This window comes from Oncorhynchus mykiss, chromosome 9 (assembly GCF_057628025.1).
Source record: "Oncorhynchus mykiss isolate SJ-2025 chromosome 9, ASM5762802v1, whole genome shotgun sequence".
In the NCBI taxonomy this organism is placed as follows: domain Eukaryota; kingdom Metazoa; phylum Chordata; class Actinopteri; order Salmoniformes; family Salmonidae; genus Oncorhynchus; species Oncorhynchus mykiss.
Window position 1 is genome coordinate 11,136,206 of NC_143030.1, and position 19,075 is coordinate 11,155,280.

Genomic DNA, 19,075 nt, shown 5'->3' on the forward strand with positions numbered 1-19,075 from the left:
TGGCACCTTTGCACTGTTCTTAAATAATTACCTATTTCTAAAATAAATTGAAATTGAAAAAAAACCTTTGGTCTCCACACATTACTGTATTGTCAACATTGTAGAACAATTTTTCTTTGGGGGGGGGGGGACTTGAATTGACCCTTAAGTCTTTAAGTGTCCTTAAGTGGACACAACTTATTGAATCACTGCAGTTTCTGTGGCACATAGTGAATAAATTCTATTCTTTAAAGCTAGAATCCTTAATGGTGAAACTGCCACTTTTGTTTGAGATATTATACCAACAAAGAAGTTTACAGCAAACAACGAACACAGTTTTTTCTCTCCCTCTGACATCACTGCACGCTTCGATAGAACAGAAGAATATGTCCTGCACGGGAGGTTGGTGGCACCTTAATTGGGGAGGATGGACTCGTAATGGCTGGAGCGGAATCAGTTCCAGCTATTTATTATGAGCCATCCACTGATGTACTGCAATTTGTTTTTACCACGCTGCTCATTTACATTTAGTCAACAAAACAAAAAACGCTATAACAATGGCGCTGAGGTGAACAGTGGCCCTGTTTCCCCTAATGTGGATTCTGTCTTTAATAAGTCTGTGAGGTTGATGCTGTCAGAGACAGATTGAAACGGTTTATCGTGGTGAAAAAAAAGTAGATCTCGTTGTGATTTAGTAGACCCTGGTGTGATATAAAGAGACATGTTAGGCTTGCCAAACGACTCACCTTGAATTGAATTCCTCTGCTCTGTCAATTGCTTTAAAATGAGGGGCGTTGTACAAAACAAATTAATCAGCGATTGGATCTTCTCTAACAAGTCTAACCAATCAGAGTTACCAAAGTTAATGATGTCATCACGTAGTCCGGCTCTAGCCCAACCCTTCGGTTTCTATGACCAATCAGAATGTTGGGGAGATTGGCAAATCCAGGCTCAACGTGGAGAAGAAACATCAGTTGGCCAGAGCCATGTGGATGTGTAGCCAGGCAAACGCTTAACAGTGGGTTTAAAGCCTAATGAAGGTCCATCTAGGACCCTTAGGCGGAGGGCATGCTGCAGCTCTAGTTTTCAGGGTACAACACCTTTGTGTTCAGTCAATCAAACGGTCAAATCAAACTTGACTTTGAGACATATTAAATGTAAGCCAGTACAGTTGAAAAAATACCAAAAAAGCTCATAGCCTTTAGTAGTGTCCGATCTACCTGCCTAGTGGTTAGAGTGTTGGATTAGTAGCCGAAAGGTTGCAAGATAAGATCCCTGAGCTGACAAGGTAAAAAATAAGTTGTTCTGCCCCTGAACAAGGTCGTCATTGAAAATAGGAATTTGTTCTTAACTGACCTGCCTAGTTAAAAAAAGAAAAATGGAGACCACAAACTGTTTTACATTTTAAACTAAGGGAGGGACATATAAAATACACTCTGATGACCAAAAATAATCCAGGCATGCATTCATTAGGTTTCAGAAGTGAAGCAAGGCTTCTTGTACATTTCACTAAGACCACATGTGCTCAGTATAAACTAAAGAGCCAGTAAACACCCCATGTCATTACCCCAGATAAATTGAATGTAATGTAAGACTGCAGACAATTTCTGAAGTACCAACTACCAACCAATCAGTGGCTAAACATAGTCCCTGTGGGTATATACCCTTAAACATAGTTTTTATTATTTAACCAGGCAAGTCAGTTAAGAACAAATTATTTTTTTCAATGATGACCAAGAAACAGTGGGTTAGGGGCAGAATGACAGCTTTGTACCTTATCAGCTCAGGGATTCGATTTTGCAACCTTTCGGTTACTAGTCCAACGCTCTAACCACTAGGCTACCAGCCTTGTGTCCCAGCTTAAATCAAAGATGGGACACACTGTTCCCCGGGGGCCGAAGACGTGGATGTCGATTATGGCAGCCCCCAGCACCTCTCTGATTCAGAGGGGATTATAATAATGTTGCTTCGATCACGGGAAAAAACCGTTGATCTATATCGTGCAAACTAATGGGGCGAACTCTGTGAAGATAAATCTCTTGCGTCTCTAATCGGTTTGGCATTTGTTCTACGTGGCAGTCCCGGGGGATGTTTAGAGGGAACATTGGCTGCGTGTGTGTGTGTGTAAGTATGTGTGAGTCGAGTCCAGTGTGTGTGTGCATACTCAAAAAGAGTTAATGCAGATAGTGTGGGTAGCTATAGTGCCTTCAGAAAGTATTCGCACTACTTTACTTTTTCCACATTTTGTTGTTACTTCCTGAATTTAAAATGGATTCAACTGAGATTTTGTGTCACTGGCCTACACTCAATACCCCATAATGTCAAACGTGGAATAATGTTATTAGACATTTTTAATAATCAATGAAAAATTAAAAGCTGAAATGTCTTGAGTCAATCAATACGTATTCAACCCCTTTGTTATGGAAAGACCTAAATAAGTTCAGGAGTAACAATGTGCTTAACAAGTCACATAATAAGTTGCATGGACTCCCTTTGTGCAGTAATAATGGTGTTTAATATGATTCTTTAATGTCTACCTCGTCTCTGTACCCCACACATACAATTATCTGTAAGATCCCTCAGTCGAGCAGTGAATTTCAAACACAGATTCAACCACAAAGACCAGGGAGGTTTTCCCAATGCCTTGCAAAGAAGGGCACCTATTGGTAGATGGGTAAAAATAAGAAAAAAAGTTAACATTGAATATCCCTTTGAGCATGGTGCAGTTATTAATTACAATTTGGATGGTGTATCAATACACCCAGTCACTACAAAGATACAGGCGTCCTTCCTAACTCAGTTGCCGGAGAGGAAGGAAACCGCTCAGAGATTTCACCATTAGGCCAATGGTGACTTTAAAACCGCTACAGAGTGTAATGGCTGTGTTAGGAAAAAGGAAGAAACTGAGGATGGATCAACAACATTGTAGTTAATCCACAATACTAACCTAATTGACAGAGTTGAAAAGAAGTCAGCCTGTACAGAATAAAAATATTCCAAATCATGCATCCTGTTTGCAATAACTCACTAAAGTAAAAAATTGCTAAACATGTCCTGAATACAAAACTATATGTTTAGAGCTATGCACAGGGAAAGTTCTAGAGGAAAACATGTTTCATCCTGCTTTCCAACAGACACTGGTAGACAAATTCACCTTTCAGCAGGACAATAACCTAAAACACAAGGCCAAATATACACTAGAGTTGCTCACCAGACAACATTGAATTTTCCTGAGTGGTCTAGTTACATTTTTGACTTATATCGGCTTGAAAATCTATGGCAAGACTTAAATGGCTGTCTAGCAATGATGAACAACCAACTTGACAGAGCTTATTAAAGAATAAAAAATAATAATATGCAAATATTGTGTGCAAAGTTCTGAGACTTACCAAGCCTCATAACTGTAATCGCTGCCAAGGGTGATTCTAACATGAATTGACCCAGGGGTGTGAATACTTATGTAAATTATATATCTGTTTTTCATTTGTGTAACGGTTTTCTGTATGTGAAGGAGAGTCGGACCAAAATGCAGCGTGTAGATTGCGATCCATGTTTTAATGAACAAACGTAAAACACGAATCAATGCAAACACTACAAAATAAAGAACGTGATGAACGTAACGAAAACCTAAAACAGCCTATCTGGTGAAAAACACATAGACAGGAACAATCACCCACAAACACACAGTGAAACCCAGGCTACCTAAATATGGTTCCCAATCAGAGACAATGACGAACACCTGCCTCTGATTGAGAACCATATCAGGCCGAACATAGAACTAGACAAACTAGACATGTAACATAGAATGCCCACTCAGATCACACCCTGACCAATCAAAACATAGAAAATACAAAGTAAACTATGGTCAGGGCGTGACAGTACCCCCCCCCCCCAAGGTGCGGACTCCGGCCGCAAAACCTGAACCTATAGGGGAGGGTCTGGGTGGGCATCTGTCCGCGGTGGCGGCTCTGGCGCTGGACGTGGACCCCACTCCATGACAGTTTTAATCCCCCTCCTAAACGTCCCTAAATAGGTTACCCACCACAATGATAACATGGGACAGAGGGACAGCTCGGGACAGAGGTAACTCGGGACAGATGGGTAGCTCAGCACTGAGAGGAAGCTCAGCACTGAGAAGAAGCTCAGCACTGAGAAGAAGCTCAGCACTGAGAGGAAGCCCAGGCAGGTAGTAGAAACTACCAGAACCTGGCTGGCTGGCGGTTTCAGCAGATCCTGGTCGACTAGCAGATCTGGAAGAATCTGGTCGACTGGCGGATCTGGGAGAATCTGGTCGACTGGCGGATCTGGGAGAATCTGGTCGACTGGCGGATCTGGGAGAATCTGGTCGACTGGCGGATCTGGGAGAATCTGGTCGACTGGCGGATCTGGGAGAATCTGGTCGACTGGCGGATCTGGGAGAATCTGGTCGACTGGCGGATCTGGGAGAATCTGGTCGACTGGCGGATCTGGGAGAATCTGGTCGACTGGCGGATCTGGGAGAATCTGGTCGACTGGCGGATCTGGGAGAATCTGGTCGACTGGCAGATCTGAGAGAGTCTGGACGACTGGCAGATCTGGAAGAGTCTGGTCGACTGGCAGATCTGGAAGAGTCTGGTCGACTGGCAGATCTGGAAGAGTCTGGTCGACTGGCAGATCTGGAAGAGTCTGGTCGACTGGCAGATCTGGAAGAGTCTGGTCGACTGGCAGATCTGGAAGAGTCTGGACGACTGGCAGATCTGGAAGAGTCTGGACGACTGGCAGATCTGGAAGAGTCTGGACGACTGGCAGATCTGGAAGAGTCTGGACGACTGGCAGATCTGGAAGAGTCTGGACGACTGGCAGATCTGGAAGAGTCTGGACGACTGGCAGATCTGGAAGAGTCTGGACGACTGGCAGAGTCTGGACGACTGGCAGATCTGGAAGAGTCTGGACAACTGGCAGATCTGGAAGAGTCTGGTCAACTGGCAGATCTGGAAGAGTCTGGTCAACTGGCAGATCTGGAAGAGTCTGGTCAACTGGCAGATCTGGAAGAGTCTGGTCGACTGGCAGATCTGGGAGAGTCTGGTCGACTGGCAGATCTGGAAGAGTCTGGTCGACTGGCAGATCTGGAAGAGTCTGGTCGACTGGCAGATCTGGGAGAGTCTGGTCGACTGGCAGCTCTGGCTGCTCCATGCTGACTGGCTGCTCCATGCTGACTGGCAGCTCTGGCTGCTCCATGCTGACTGGCTGCTCCATGCTGACTGGCAGCTCTGGCTGCTCCATGCTGACTGGCTGCTCTGGCTGCTCCGGCTGCTCCATGCTGACTGGCTGCTCCATGCTGACTGGCGGCCCTGGCTGCTCCATGCTGACTGGCGGCCCTGGCTGCTCCATGCTGACTGGCGGCCCTGGCTGCTCCATGCTGACTGGCTGCTCCATGCTGACTGGCAGCTCTGGCTGCTCCATGCTGACTGGCTGCTCTGGCTGCTCCATGCTGACTGGCTGCTCCATGCTGACTGGCGGCCCTGGCTGCTCCATGCTGACTGGCGGCCCTGGCTGCTCCATGCTGACTGGCGGCCCTGGCTGCTCCATACTGACTGGCGGCCCTGGCTGCTCCATGCTAACTGGCAGCTCTGGCGGCTCCTTGCAGACTGGCAGCTCTGGCGGCTCCTTGCAGACTGGCAGCTTTGGCGGCATCCTGCAGACAGGCAGCTCTGGCGGCTCCCTGCAGACAGGCAGCTCTGGCGGCTCCTTGCAGACTGGCAGCTCCTTGCAGACTGGCAGCTCTATGCAGACTGGCAGCTCCTTGCAGACTGGCAGCTCCTTGCAGACTGGCAGCTCCTTGCAGACTGGCAGCTCCTTGCAGACTGGCAGCTCTATGCTAACTGGCAGCTCTTTGCAAACTGGCAGTTCTGAACAGGCGGGAGACTCCGGCAGCGCTGTAGAGAAGGAAGGCTCTAACAGCGCTAAACAGGCGGGAGACTCCGACAACGCTGGAGAGGAGGAGGGCTCCGACAGCGCTGGACAGGCGAGGCGCACTGTAGGCCTGATGCGTGGTGCTGGCACTGGTGGTACTGGGCCGAGGACACGCACAGTAAGCCTGGTGCGGGGAGCTGCTACCGGAGGGCTGGGGTGTGGAGGTGGTACTGGAAAAACCGGACCGTGCAGGCGCACTGGAGCTCTTGAGCACCGAGCCTGCCCAACCTTACCTGGTTGAATGCTCACGGTCGCCCTGCCAGTGCGGCGAGGTGGAATAGCCCGCACTGGGCTATGCAGGCGAACCGGAGACACCGAGCGCAAGGCTGGTGCCATGTAAGCCGGCCCAAGGAGACGCACTGGGGACCAGCTGCGTAGAGCCGGCTTCATGGCATTAGGCTCGACGCTCAATCTAGCCCGGCAGACACGCAGAGCTGGAATATACCGCACCGGGCTATGCACCCGCACTGGAGACACCGTGCGCACCACTGCATAACACGGTGTCTGTCCGGTCTCTCTAGCCCCCCGGTAAGCACAGGGAGTCTGCCCAGGTCTCCTACCTGGCATAGCCATACTCCCTGTTAGCCCCCCCCCAAGACATTTTTGGGGCTGCCTCTCAGGCTTCCATCCGCGTCGCCGTGCTGCCTTCTCATACCAGCGCCTCTCTGCTTTCACCGCCTCCATTCTACGATAACCTTCCTCGCACTGCTCCAGCGAATCCCAGGCGGGCTCCGGCACTCTCCCTGGGTCGGCCGCCCACCTGTCGATCTCCTCCCAAGAAGTATACTCCATACTGTACTCCTCCTTGGGCTGTTCCTGTTGTTTCTTCTCCCGCTGCACCTTAGTGCGGCTACACTCCCCTGGTTTAGCCCAGGGTCCTCTCCCGTCGAGGATTTCCTCCCATGTCCAGAAATCCTTATTGCGCATCTCCTCGCGCTGCTCCTGCCTGTTGACACGCTGCTTGGTCCTTTTGTGGTGGGTGATTCTGTAACGGTTTTCTGTATGTGAAGGAGAGTCGGACCAAAATGCAGCGTGTAGATTGCGATCCATGTTTTAATGAACAAACGTAAAACACGAATCAATGCAAACACTACAAAATAAAGAACGTGATGAACGTAACGAAAACCTAAAACAGCCTATCTGGTGAAAAACACATAGACAGGAACAATCACCCACAAACACACAGTGAAACCCAGCCTACCTAAATATGGTTCCCAATCAGAGACAATGACGAACACCTGCCTCTGATTGAGAACCATATCAGGCCGAACATAGAACTAGACAAACTAGACATGTAACATAGAATGCCCACTCAGATCACACCCTGACCAATCAAAACATAGAAAATACAAAGTAAACTATGGTCAGGGCGTGACAATTTGGGTGGCTGGATTCTTTGACAATTTATAGGGCCTTACTCTGACACCCCCTGGTATAGAGGTCCTGGATGGCAGAGAGTTCTTCCCCAGTGATGCACTGGGCCGTATGTCTTACCCTCTGCCTTGCGCCTTCGTATGCCAAGCAGTTGCCATTAAAGTGGTGATGCAGCCAGTCAAGATGCTCTCAATGGTGCAGCTGTAGAACTGTGAGGATCTGAGGACCCATGCCAAATATTTTCAGCCTCCTGAGGGGGATATAGGAGTTGTCATGCCCTCTTCTTGTGTTTGGATCATGATAGGTGTTGACACAGAGGAACTTGAAATTCTCGACCCGTCGGTGTGAATGGGGACCTGTTCGGCCCTCCTTCCCTGTAGTCCACGATCATCTCCTTTATCTTCATCACGTTGAGGGAAAGATTGTTGTCCTGGTACCACACTGCCAGGTTTCTGACCTCCATGTAAGCAGTCTCATCATCGTTGGTGATCAGGGCAGTCACCGTCGTGTCATCGGCAGACTTGATGATGGTGTTGGAGTCGCGAGCGGCTATGCAGTCATGGGTGAGCCGGGAGTACAGGAGGGGACTAAGCACGCACCCCTGAGGGCACCCCATGTTGAGGGTCAGTGTGGCGGATTTGTTATTGCCTACCCTCACCTCCTGGGGGCGGCCTGTCAGGATGTCAAGATCCAGTTGCAGAGGGAGGTGTTCAGTCCAAGGTTCCTTAGTTTAGTGATGAGCTTGAAGGGAATTATGGTGTTGAACGCTGAGCTGTAGTCTATGTACAGCTTTCTGACTTATTTATTTAATTTTTTAATTTTTTAATTTTACTCCCTTTTTCTCACCAATTTCGTGGTATCCAATTGTTGTAGTAGCTACTATCTTGTCTCATCACTACAACTCCCGTACGGGCTCGGGAGAGACGAAGGTTGAAAGTCATGCGTCCTCCGATACACAACCCAACCAAGCCGCACTGCTTCTTAACACAGCGCGCATCCAACTCGGAAGCCAGCCGCACCAATGTGTCGGAGGAAACACCGTGCACCTGGCCACCTTGGTTAGCGCACACTGCGCCCAGCCCGCCACAGGAGTCGCTGGTGCGCGATGAGACCCCCAGACCCTGAAGGACTACCAGACACACCAACTGATGGTGATACTGAGGACCCTCTCCCAGACCCTGAAGGACTACCAGACACACCAACTGATGGTGACACTGAGGACCCTCTCCCAGACCCTGAATGAATACCAGACACATCAACTGATGGTGATATTGAGGACCCTCTCCCAGACCCTGAAGGACTACCAGACACACCAACTGATGGTGATTCTGAGGACCCTCTCCCAGATCCTGAAGGAATACCAGACACACCAACTGATGGTGATACTGAGGACCCTCTCCCAGACCCTGAAGGAATACCAGACACACCAACTGATGGTGATACTGAGGACCCTCTCCCAGACCCTGAAGGAATACCAGACACACCAACTGATGGTGATACTGAGGACCCTCTCCCAGACCCTGAAGGAATACCAGACACACCAACGGATGGTGATACTGAGGACCCTCTCCCAGACCCTGAAGGAATACCAGACACACTAACTGATGGTGATACTGAGGATCCTCTCCCAGACCCTGAAGGACTACCAGACACACCAACTGATGGTGACACTGAGGACCCTCTCCCAGACCCTGAAGGAATACCAGACACACCAACTGATGGTGATACTGAGGACCCTCTCCCAGACCCTGAATGAATACCAGACACACCAAATGTTGGTGATACTGAGGACCCTCTCCCAGACCCTGAATGAATACCAGACACACCAACTGATGGTGATATTGAGGACCCTCTCCCAGACCCTGAAGGACTACCAGACACACCAACTGATGGTGATTCTGAGGACCCTCTCCCAGACCCTGAAGGAATACCAGACACACCAACTGATGGTGATACTGAGGACCCTCTCCCAGACCCTGAAGGAATACCAGACACACCAACTGATGGTGATACTGAGGACCCTCTCCCAGACCCTGAAGGAATACCAGACACACCAACTGATGGTGATACTGAGGACCCTCTCCCAGACCCTGAAGGAATACCAGACACACCAACGGATGGTGATACTGAGGACCCTCTCCCAGACCCTGAAGGACTACCAGACACACCAACTGATAGTGATATTGAGGATCCTCTCCCAGACCCTGAAGGACTACCAGACACACCAACTGATGGTGACACTGAGGACCCTCTCCCAGACCCTGAAGGAATACCAGACACACCAACTGATGGTGATACTGAGGACCCTCTCCCAGACCCTGAAGGACTACCAGACACACAAACTGATGGTGATATTGAGGACCCTCTCCCAGACCCTGAAGGAATACCAGACACACCAACTGATGGTAAGTCAAGCTTTATTTTTGCAACCATATTCAGACATGGACCACATCTAAAAAAAAAATATTGACAATAAATGTAATATATGACAAAATAAATGTAACAAAATGTATTTAAAAAAAATATGAAATCTTCACAGATGTGGGTGATTTGCCTGACCCCTCATTCCCAGGCCTACCAGAAGGGTGCCCTCTGACCCCTCATTCCCAGGCCTACCAGAAGGGTGCCCTCTGACCCCTCATTCCCAGGCCTACCAGAAGTGCCATCTGACCCCTCATTCCCAGGCCCACCAGAAGGGTGTCCTCTGACCCCTCATTCCCAGGCCTACCAGAAGGGTGTCCTCTGACCCCTCATTCCCAGGCCTACCAGAAGGGTGCCCTCTGACCCCTCATTCCCAGGCCTACCAGAAGGGTGCCCTCTGACCCCTCATTCCCAGGCCCACCAGAAGGGTGTCCTCTGACCCCTCTGACCCAGGCCTACCAGAAGGGTGCCCTCTGACCCCTCATTCCCAGGCCTACCAGAAGGGTGCCCTCTGACGCCTCATTCCCAGGCCCACCAGAAGGGTGCCCTCTTTGGTCGAGCGCTTCAGCTGCGCCGCATGTTTTGACTGACGCAGTCCCAAAACAACAACAGATCAACACATCAATTTTTGGACTCAAACAGCAGATGGACGCAAAGGACAGAGAAATAAATCAATCATTGAAAGAACTTGTTGATTGTGTCAAACATGTAAGACAATAAATTCTGGTGTAACTGTAAATGTTTGAGTTTATTTTTATTTTTACAGGGACAGTGCACATTAATCAACGTTTCAGTAAAAGTGCTGGTTTTAGCCAGCCGGCTAATTTTCAACCGCAGTCCCTGGGCAGGTTATTAAAAACAATTACAATATAGACAATCATTGAGCAGTGAGCACACGCAGAGCAACATAGGACAAGCAAGACATAGTATACAGACAGAGCAACATAGGACAAGCAAGACATAGCACACAGACAGAGCAACATAGGACAAGCAAGATGTAGCACACAGACAGAGCAACATAGAACAAAAAGCAGCAAGACAAAATTCATAAAAGCAAAAAAGTGTTTCCACACCTCACAAGCTACAGACAACATGGAAAGCGGCAATACACAGCTAGGGATTATGATCACAACTCTGATAGACCTTTAGCCATGTATTCATACATTTTGTGAAAGTGTGATAGTTCTGTGTGTCTGATGGCAGTGTATTCCAGACATGGGAAGCTCTCACAGAGAAAGCGGATTTACTAAAGGTGCTTTTCCTTAAGGGAACTATACAGTCACCTCTCATGGCAGACCTTGTGGATCTGCTGCCATAAGTTTGGGTTTTCTGTTTAACAAAAATACTGAGTGGAGGGGGGAGTCGGGCCATTTAGGATCTTGAATACAAGACATGCGTCGGTGTATTGCACAAGATTTTCCCAACTCAGGAGCTCATGCTTCCTGAGGATGTAACAGTGATGCTGGCTATTGGGCTTCCTATCAAACACTTTGAGAGCCTGTTTGTAGACAGACATTTCTCATATATCCATTTGTTTTGTCTTGTTTCATACACACCTGGTTTTCATTCCATAATCACACTGCATGTATTTAGTCCTCTGTTTCCCCTCCATGTCTTTGTGTGTAATTGTTTATTGTTAATGGTGTATGTTCACGCGCTATACTTTTTGTTTTCATGTTCCGTGATTTTTTGGGCACTTAGATGTCATGTTGTGCCTATTTTTTTGACCGGAATAAAAGTGCTGCCTGTTTACTCTACTCTGCTCTCCTGCACCTGACTTCGCCTGCCTTACACAGCCTTAACAATAGTTTACGATATGGTCCAGTATGTCAATCCTCTCTCCATTTCAAGGAGGGTATTTTATTAGCAGTTTGACTTTTCACCCACAAAGTGCTGTGCGTACGCATTGTTCTTAAATACGCGTGTGCTTAAATTTACGCACATTCTCAAGTATAAGTACTAATTGATAAATCCCACACTTTGCTTAGAAATTATCCCATGCATGGTTTACGAACAGTACGCAACATTGATAACTGAGGGCACAGGAGTGGGAGACGCGCGTCGATTGAATCGAATGATAGACTGAAGGAAGGAGCAAAACCTGTCCTCGGATGGGGCCACAGTGTCTCCTGACCCCTCCTGTCTCAGCCTCCAGTATTTATGCTGCAGTAGTTTATGTGTCGGGGGGCTAGGGTCAGTTTGTTATCTGGAGTACTTCTCCTGTCCTATTCGGTGTCCTGTGTGAATCTAAGTGTGCGTTCTCTAATTCTCTCCTTCTCTCTTTCTCTCTCTCGGAGGACCTGAGCCCTAGGACCATGCCCCAGGACTACCTGACATGATGACTCCTTGCTGTCCCCAGTCCACCTGGCCGTGCTGCTGCTCCAGTTTCAACTGACCTGAGCCCTAGGACCATGCCCCAGGACTACCTGACATGACTCCCTGCTGTCCCCAGTCCACCTGACTGTGCTGCTGCTCCAGTTTCAACTGTTCTGCCTTATTATTCGACCATGCTGGTCATTTATGAACATTTGAACATCTTGGCCATGTTCTGTTATAATCTCCACCCGGCACAGCAAGAAGAGGACTGGCCACCCCACATAGCCTGGTTTCTCTCTAGGTTTCTTCCTAGGTTTTGGCCTTTCTAGGGAGTTTTTCCTAGCCACCGTGCTTCTACACCTGCATTGCTTGCTGTTTGGGGTTTTAGGCTGGGTTTCTGTACAGCACTTTGAGATATCAGCTGATGTACGAAGGGCTATATAAATACATTTGATTTGATTTGATTTGTCAGTTTTACTGGTTGTTTGCTGAAGCGGTTCTCCCAATTTATGTAAAACTTGGGTATGTGAGATATGCGGTGAGACAGAAGTGTTACAATTGTAAAAAGTTAGGACACGTGGCAAGTGTTTGTAGACGGAATAAATGTGTAGTAGTTGAGTCAGATGAAGTATGTTGTTGTGATGGGAATCACGTTCCCGAGTTCCCGGAGTGCCCTGTATGGGTGAGGGAGGTCGCAGTGGCTAGGATCAGGGCTATCCAGCAGGTCTCCTATGTGGAGGCAGTGAAGGAGTGAGTAGAGTTGGTTCTGGTTGTGGATGGCCCACAGTCTGCAGTGAATGCCATGCAGGAGAAGGATCCCGACATACTAATAGTGAAGAAAGTGGACTTTGTTGCGTTCATAACGAAAGTGATAAATTGCACGAGTCAAACTAATACAATAAATCAAAGAAGCTAGACGTCATTGTGAAGTGGCAAATATATTTCTGGATCTCCAGGACTTTAAAGCTAAAATATTACAGGGCGTACTGAATTAAGAAGTTCCCCCCTCCCAGGTGTAGGGATCTGAATAGTACCGTTTTTGTTTGACATTCAGGGTAGTGGCGTGAATTTGGTTCGTGTTAATGTATTTATTGTTGGTAATTTAGTATGATTTGTTCATCCACAACATTTTTTGTTTTTGTGGTATTTTAAAAAATTTCCCGTACAGTAGGTGGCGGCAATACACTTTATGAGTGTAGTCCGCCAATAAACATCAGCAAAGAAGAAGGTTATGAACGCAGCACAAGACATTGTCAGCGGGTATGGTTTGTTTGTGACAGCCATTCTTCCTTCGTTGACGAAGCCATAGTAGCTGAATACCCAACTCTCAGTCGACTGAAAATGTCTAAACTACAGTTGTTACGTGTGTTTTTAAATGAGCGTTTAACGGCGGCTGCTGTGGAGATTTTCGGGGCAGTTGAGAAAACGGTAGTGGAGTACCAGGAGGAGAATGATCGGCTACGGAGACTGCTGGGGATCACACCGGAGATACAACTATGTGGAATAGGTACGTATGTAGCTCTACTGATAGCTAGCTATAGTTCTACTCTATTAATACACTCCACACTGTTTAGGCTAACAGTGATCACCATTTCAACAATTGTACTTAAAAAAATATATATATATATATATATATATATATATATATATATATATATATATATATATATATATACGTTTACCATACATGGGTAAAAACATAGTCTTTGTCACAAACCAGGAAGTTATTTGAATTTATAATTAATGAATTGACAAACTTGAGAAATAAATAACTTTTTCATGTATTAAGAGCTCATTTAAAATATACAGATTTTTGTTACTGGATTGGAATTTGAGTTTACTTTTATATTGAATTTACAAGCTTAAATTCAAATGGACCCCAACCATCAAATCAAATGTTATACCACATGCTTAGTAAACAACAGGTGTAGACTAACAGTTAAATGTTTACTTGTCTAAAGGCTGTATAGGTAACCTCTGCTCCTCCTCTCCTTCCCTCCAGACTCCCTGCAGCTCTCTGTCTCTGAAGAGGAGGTTCCCCCTGAGCAGCAGCACTGTGAGCAGGAGTGGAGCCCCAGTCTGGAGCAGGAGGACACCGAGCCCACACAGATTAAACAGGAACAGGAGGAACTGAGAACCAGTCAGGAGGAAGAGCAGCTTCAAGGGCTCATTCATACCAAAGACTCCATATTCCCTTCAACTTCCGTGAAAAGTGAATGTGATCAGGAGGACCATCTTTGGTTCTTGACTCTTCCCCAAACCCAGACTGTGGAGAACAGAGAGAGTGAACCTAAACCAATGCATCTCACATCTTTTGGCACCGTGACCCACCTAAAGGGTCTCAACATTCACTGTGACCCTCCAGATAATCAAAACAATGCATCAAGCCACAGCTCAGCTGTAAGCATTGACCCAGTAAGACTTTACAACAGTCCACTATTGGATCCCAGCCCACCTTTGGATCTCAATCGACCAATGGAGAAACACCGTTCCAAGCCCAGCATCATGTCCAGAAAAGCTCTGGAAGCTGACCTGCAGAGGAATGTGACCCTCGCCAAGAAGAGCCTAAGTGAATGCTACAACTCCACCTGTAAACTGAAGGCCCATGTCCGACTCTGTCATGGTGGTAAACCCTGCACCTGCCCCTTTTGTGGAAAGGCCTTCAAACAAAAAGGACATCTATCCAGGCACATGAATATTCACACAGGAGAGAAACCGTTTACCTGTGGTGACTGTGGGAAAAACTTCAATCGCAAGGAGCACCTAACTAAACATAGACAGACTCACACAGGAGAGAAACCATTTAGCTGTGGTGACTGTGGGAAAAGCTTTAATCGCAAGGAGCACCTAAATAAACATATACGCATTCATAGAGGAGAGAAACCATTTAGCTGTAGAGACTGTGGAAAAATGTTCAATCGGAAGGGAAACCTGAATTTGCACATACTGACTCACACAGGAGAGAAACAACATGGCTGCTCAGTCTGTGGTAAAAGATTCACTCAGAAGACTCATCTGCTGAAGCATATGGACAATATCCACAAAGAGGGAAAAACAGACAGAAGAAATAAAATCTTCAGTCAGAAGATGGGAATAAAAAGACAGGATGTGGACAACACTCTTACGAAAGGAGAGCAACTCCAGACCATTCATACTGTGTCTCTCAGATGAATAAATGTATCATAGATTGTCATAAAACATTGTATGTAAATAAAGTTTGATTTGGATTTGAACGATGAGTACAGAGTATTGCAGGAAATTCACAGGTCTGTTGAAATTTTACCTTAATTAGAAACAGTAATATCTGGTTGTTTTGATTTGGAATGTCTCTCAGGGTGATGACAGAATGGTCTGGCTTTATTGATACATTTATATTGAATACAATTCCAGAAGAGGAGGGGAGCGGAAGAGGAGGGGGACCCATGTACCCCGCTTCAATCAAGCAGACTTCAGTCACCCACTTGGCTTCAGACACCCCCAAGAATGACGCGGGAGACGAATACATCTATGGCCTCCTCCTTGTCAGGCCTCTCACACTGCAGACAAGGGTCCTGGGGCGAGCCTGGCTGGATGAGGGGGCTTAGCCGCCTCAGTTCAAACTTAGTACCTCCCTCAGTTGTAGTTTTATGTCCTTATATAAAAATAGCAACAAAGTTTTAATGATTGAGTGACAGGTTGGCACAAAACAAATATTTATCCGCTGCACTGTTTCGACACAACGGGGCGCGCTGCGGTGTGTGTAGGGGGGCTATGGAAAGCCACTAGCTGGTTAGGTATTTTCCTTTGGGGAGAAAACACTTCTCCTCATCTCTGTGATAGGCTAAGTGAATAACATGATACTCCTACGCCTGTAATATTTAATTTCGATGTATTAGGTATACCGTTGAAGCTGCTTCACTCTTCGCTAGCTAGCTGTAAAATGTGTTTGTGTTATTAGCCTTAGCCTATTTAGCTGGCTCAAACCAGTTAACCTGCCACGGTGGATATCAGACATGGGGTTCACCGTGACGATTAGGAGAGCGATGAGCAGCAGCATCAAACCACAGGCCGCCACCAGGCCCAACAGCGATGACGAGCTCCAGCTTGCTCAGTGTGCAGTCTATCCACCCTTCCAAAAGCGCCGCCAGGATAATGGCTCCCCAGCCGCCTCCAACTCCGACTGTTCCTGATGATCTTGGAACATAGGAGCCAGACCAGATTAGCCTAGAATCCTACCGTAGCCACAGGTTTTCTGTACAACAACTTTCATTAAATAGCAACTGGTTCATAAGAAGAAAGTGGCTGGAATACTCGGTTACTGCAGATGCTGCATTCAGTTTCCCATGTCGAAAGTTGTGTGTTGGGTCGAATACTAACACAGACAAGGCCTTGTGAATTACGGGGGAGCTCCTAAATGCAACAAAAAAACAAACTGGGGGGGGGTCTCTAATTCTAATTTAAGCATTCTATATGTTTCAAGTTTAAAATAATGGTAAATATGTTTAAGCATAGATTTTCTGGTGTACTTATTAATTTGTGCCATTTGTTTGCCATGCGTCTTTGTCCTTGATAGCCAATGCATTAGATTTATCAGTTGATTCTTCATCGTTTGCTTTTGTCAGTCAGCTGTTTAGAGCGCTCATTGCGTGCGCGCGGGAACCGGTGTTATCGGTGCCATCCGTAGCCAGAAGTAGTAGACCGTTAGTTTAGCTTTATTCTTTTCTGTTTCTTTCCTGGATCGGCTGATGATGGTGGACAATATCACTAGACAACTAGCCTACAGCTTGACACCAGTGCGCATCCAATTCATCCAACAAGTAGACTATACTCTAATGACAGTAGGCCTATAAATTGCCTCTTTTGATTAGATAAGGTTTTAACGTTCGGTGAGAAGCATTCGATTTTGCAATGGCACAGGCCTACATTACTTTGGATTTGTGTGCGCATGAGAACTGGTTTCACGGTGAAACACGTAGGCATAGTAACACACAGTGCATTTTCCCGAGGACTCCAAGATCCATAGTTTGTACAGGGTTTAACTTCAATGCTCTAATTCAATTCATACATTCATAATAATGACACATAACACTGTCATAAATGTAATTCATGTAAAGAAAGAAAGGTTGTGTTTTATGTCACACGATCTGTGAAGACTCCAAGCATTAACTCGTGAATTAGGTTGTAAAAAATACGCACGAAATCTGCTGAAATATATGTTGCACATATATGCACGAATTGAATGTGAGGTTGGGCTGACATAATTTACAAAGGAAGCGTTTGTGTTTAGTGAGTCCGCCAGATCGTAGGGATGTTCTCCTGATAAGTGTGTGAATTGCACAATTTCTGTCCTGCTAAGCATTCGAAATGTAACTAGTACGCGTGGGTGTCAGGGGAAAAGTACATTAGGCAGTTTTCGTTTCATTGTTATTTAATTCTAAGCAAGTCGGCCTATATGCGCAATTTGTAGACTATAATGATTTAATACAACAGAATGTTGTTTAAATGCTGTTGTGTCGCACTCGTTTCACAGTGTATTTCTTTGTAGACTATAGCTTTGAAATAATATAAATAATATAGCCTAAATAATTCATTTTTGTTCCTTTTAGGCTTCCTGTCAGGCTCCTGACCTATTTAGATTGTTTATATGCTGTTTAATACGACATGTAGCCTATTTGAAATTATGTTCACTTCTTACATTCACCTTTTCATATTTATTCAAATAAATACTTTTCATTCAAATCCAGATGGTTTGGTTTCAATACTTAAAAACCAATTGGTAGGTCCAGGTATTCACAAAAATAGATGGGTGATGGTTAAATTGTGATTTTAATGAATGGAGCGAATTTGGAGCGCAGTTTTTTCCCCTGTAAGCATGGATCGGTTTTTAGCGGAGCTCAACTCCTCCCACATACTCTGGTGGAAACGCAATAGAGCTCGAGAGCTTGTAGTCCTAAAACCCGGAAATTAGTTACCTCTGGTTCGTTCAGCCATCCCTGTTGGAAAAATGAATGAGGAAAGAATAGGGTTTTGGGATAAAAAGTAAGGTCTGAAGTCAACACACGCTTAAGATATCTTATACCTTTTGTCCTATGAGATAATATCAGTCAGTTAACAGGATCTTTAGTGTCTGTTTTTAGGGAATCTTAGGTGGTGGGAAAGCAACAAATAGTAACTCTCTGATAAGGGAGGAGCTGGTTTTTACATATTGTGTATATTCATTTCTTCTGAATGCAGTTAGTCCGGGTACCCCCAAGCCACAAGACTATTTAGCAGTCTTACGGCTTGGAGGTAGAAGCTGTTCAGGGTCCTGCTGGTTCCAGACTTGGTGTATCGGTACCGCTTGCCGTGCGGTAGCAGAGAGAACAGTCTCTGACTTGGGTGGCTGGGGTCTTTGACAATTTTTAGGGCCTTCTTCTGACACCGCCTGGTATAGAGGTCCTGGACGTCAGTGACCTCAGCCCCAGTGATGTACTGGGCCGTACGCACTACCCTCTGTAGCGCCTTGCGGTCGGATGCCAATCAGTTGCCATACCAAGCGGTGATTCAGCCAGTCAAGATGCTCTCAATGGTGCAGCTGAACATGAAGCTCTCGACCCGCTTCACTGACATCCTCCCTATAGGCTGTCTCATCGTTGTTTGTGATCAGGCCTACCACCATCGTGTTGTCAGCGAGCGTCTGCGTTGCCAACGGATAAAATAGAAGTCAGTTCTAATTGTGACGCAGATCGCACTGCAAGTCCTGCCTCTCCCATACCCTCATTGGCTTATAGATGTAGATACCCACGTGACATCTCATTGGTTATACCCACGTGGGTGATTGAAAGACAAACTGAGCTGTCGGTCGTCGTGGTAATACTATGAAAGTATAGATGCCAATCGCCATATAAGTTCATAGAAGAAAAGGCCTGGGAGGAGAGATGACTAGAAACGATTCGATTGACCATTTTATGTGTGGATTAATTGGTGGAGTAGAGGACCTTGTGCATTTCAGGTAAAATAACAACTCAATGTTTATATCCCAGGACAAATTAGCTAGCATCAGCAAGCTAGCTAA

The 19,075-nt window shown here is 46.3% G+C and overlaps 1 protein-coding gene across 1 annotated transcript; it reads left to right on the top strand.

Moving 5' to 3' along the window:
- Window positions 1–10,555: 10,555 nt before the first annotated feature.
- Window positions 10,556–15,275, top strand: LOC110531387 (uncharacterized). Its single transcript, XM_021614576.3, has 2 exons — window positions 10,556–13,549; window positions 14,045–15,275. Exons 1-2 carry the CDS (start codon window positions 13,384–13,386, stop codon window positions 15,211–15,213), a joined length of 1,335 nt encoding a protein of 444 aa, XP_021470251.3. The 5' UTR covers window positions 10,556–13,383; the 3' UTR covers window positions 15,214–15,275.
- The last annotated feature ends 3,800 nt before the right edge of the window (window positions 15,276–19,075 follow it).

Coding starts and splice junctions, on each gene's coding strand:
- LOC110531387 (XM_021614576.3), top strand. CDS start 13,384: ATGTCTAAACTACAGTTGTTACGTGTGTTTTTAAATGAGCGTTTAACG. Junction 13,550..14,044: donor GATACAACTATGTGGAATAG/GTACGTATGTAG, acceptor CCTTCCCTCCAG/ACTCCCTGCAGCTCTCTGTC.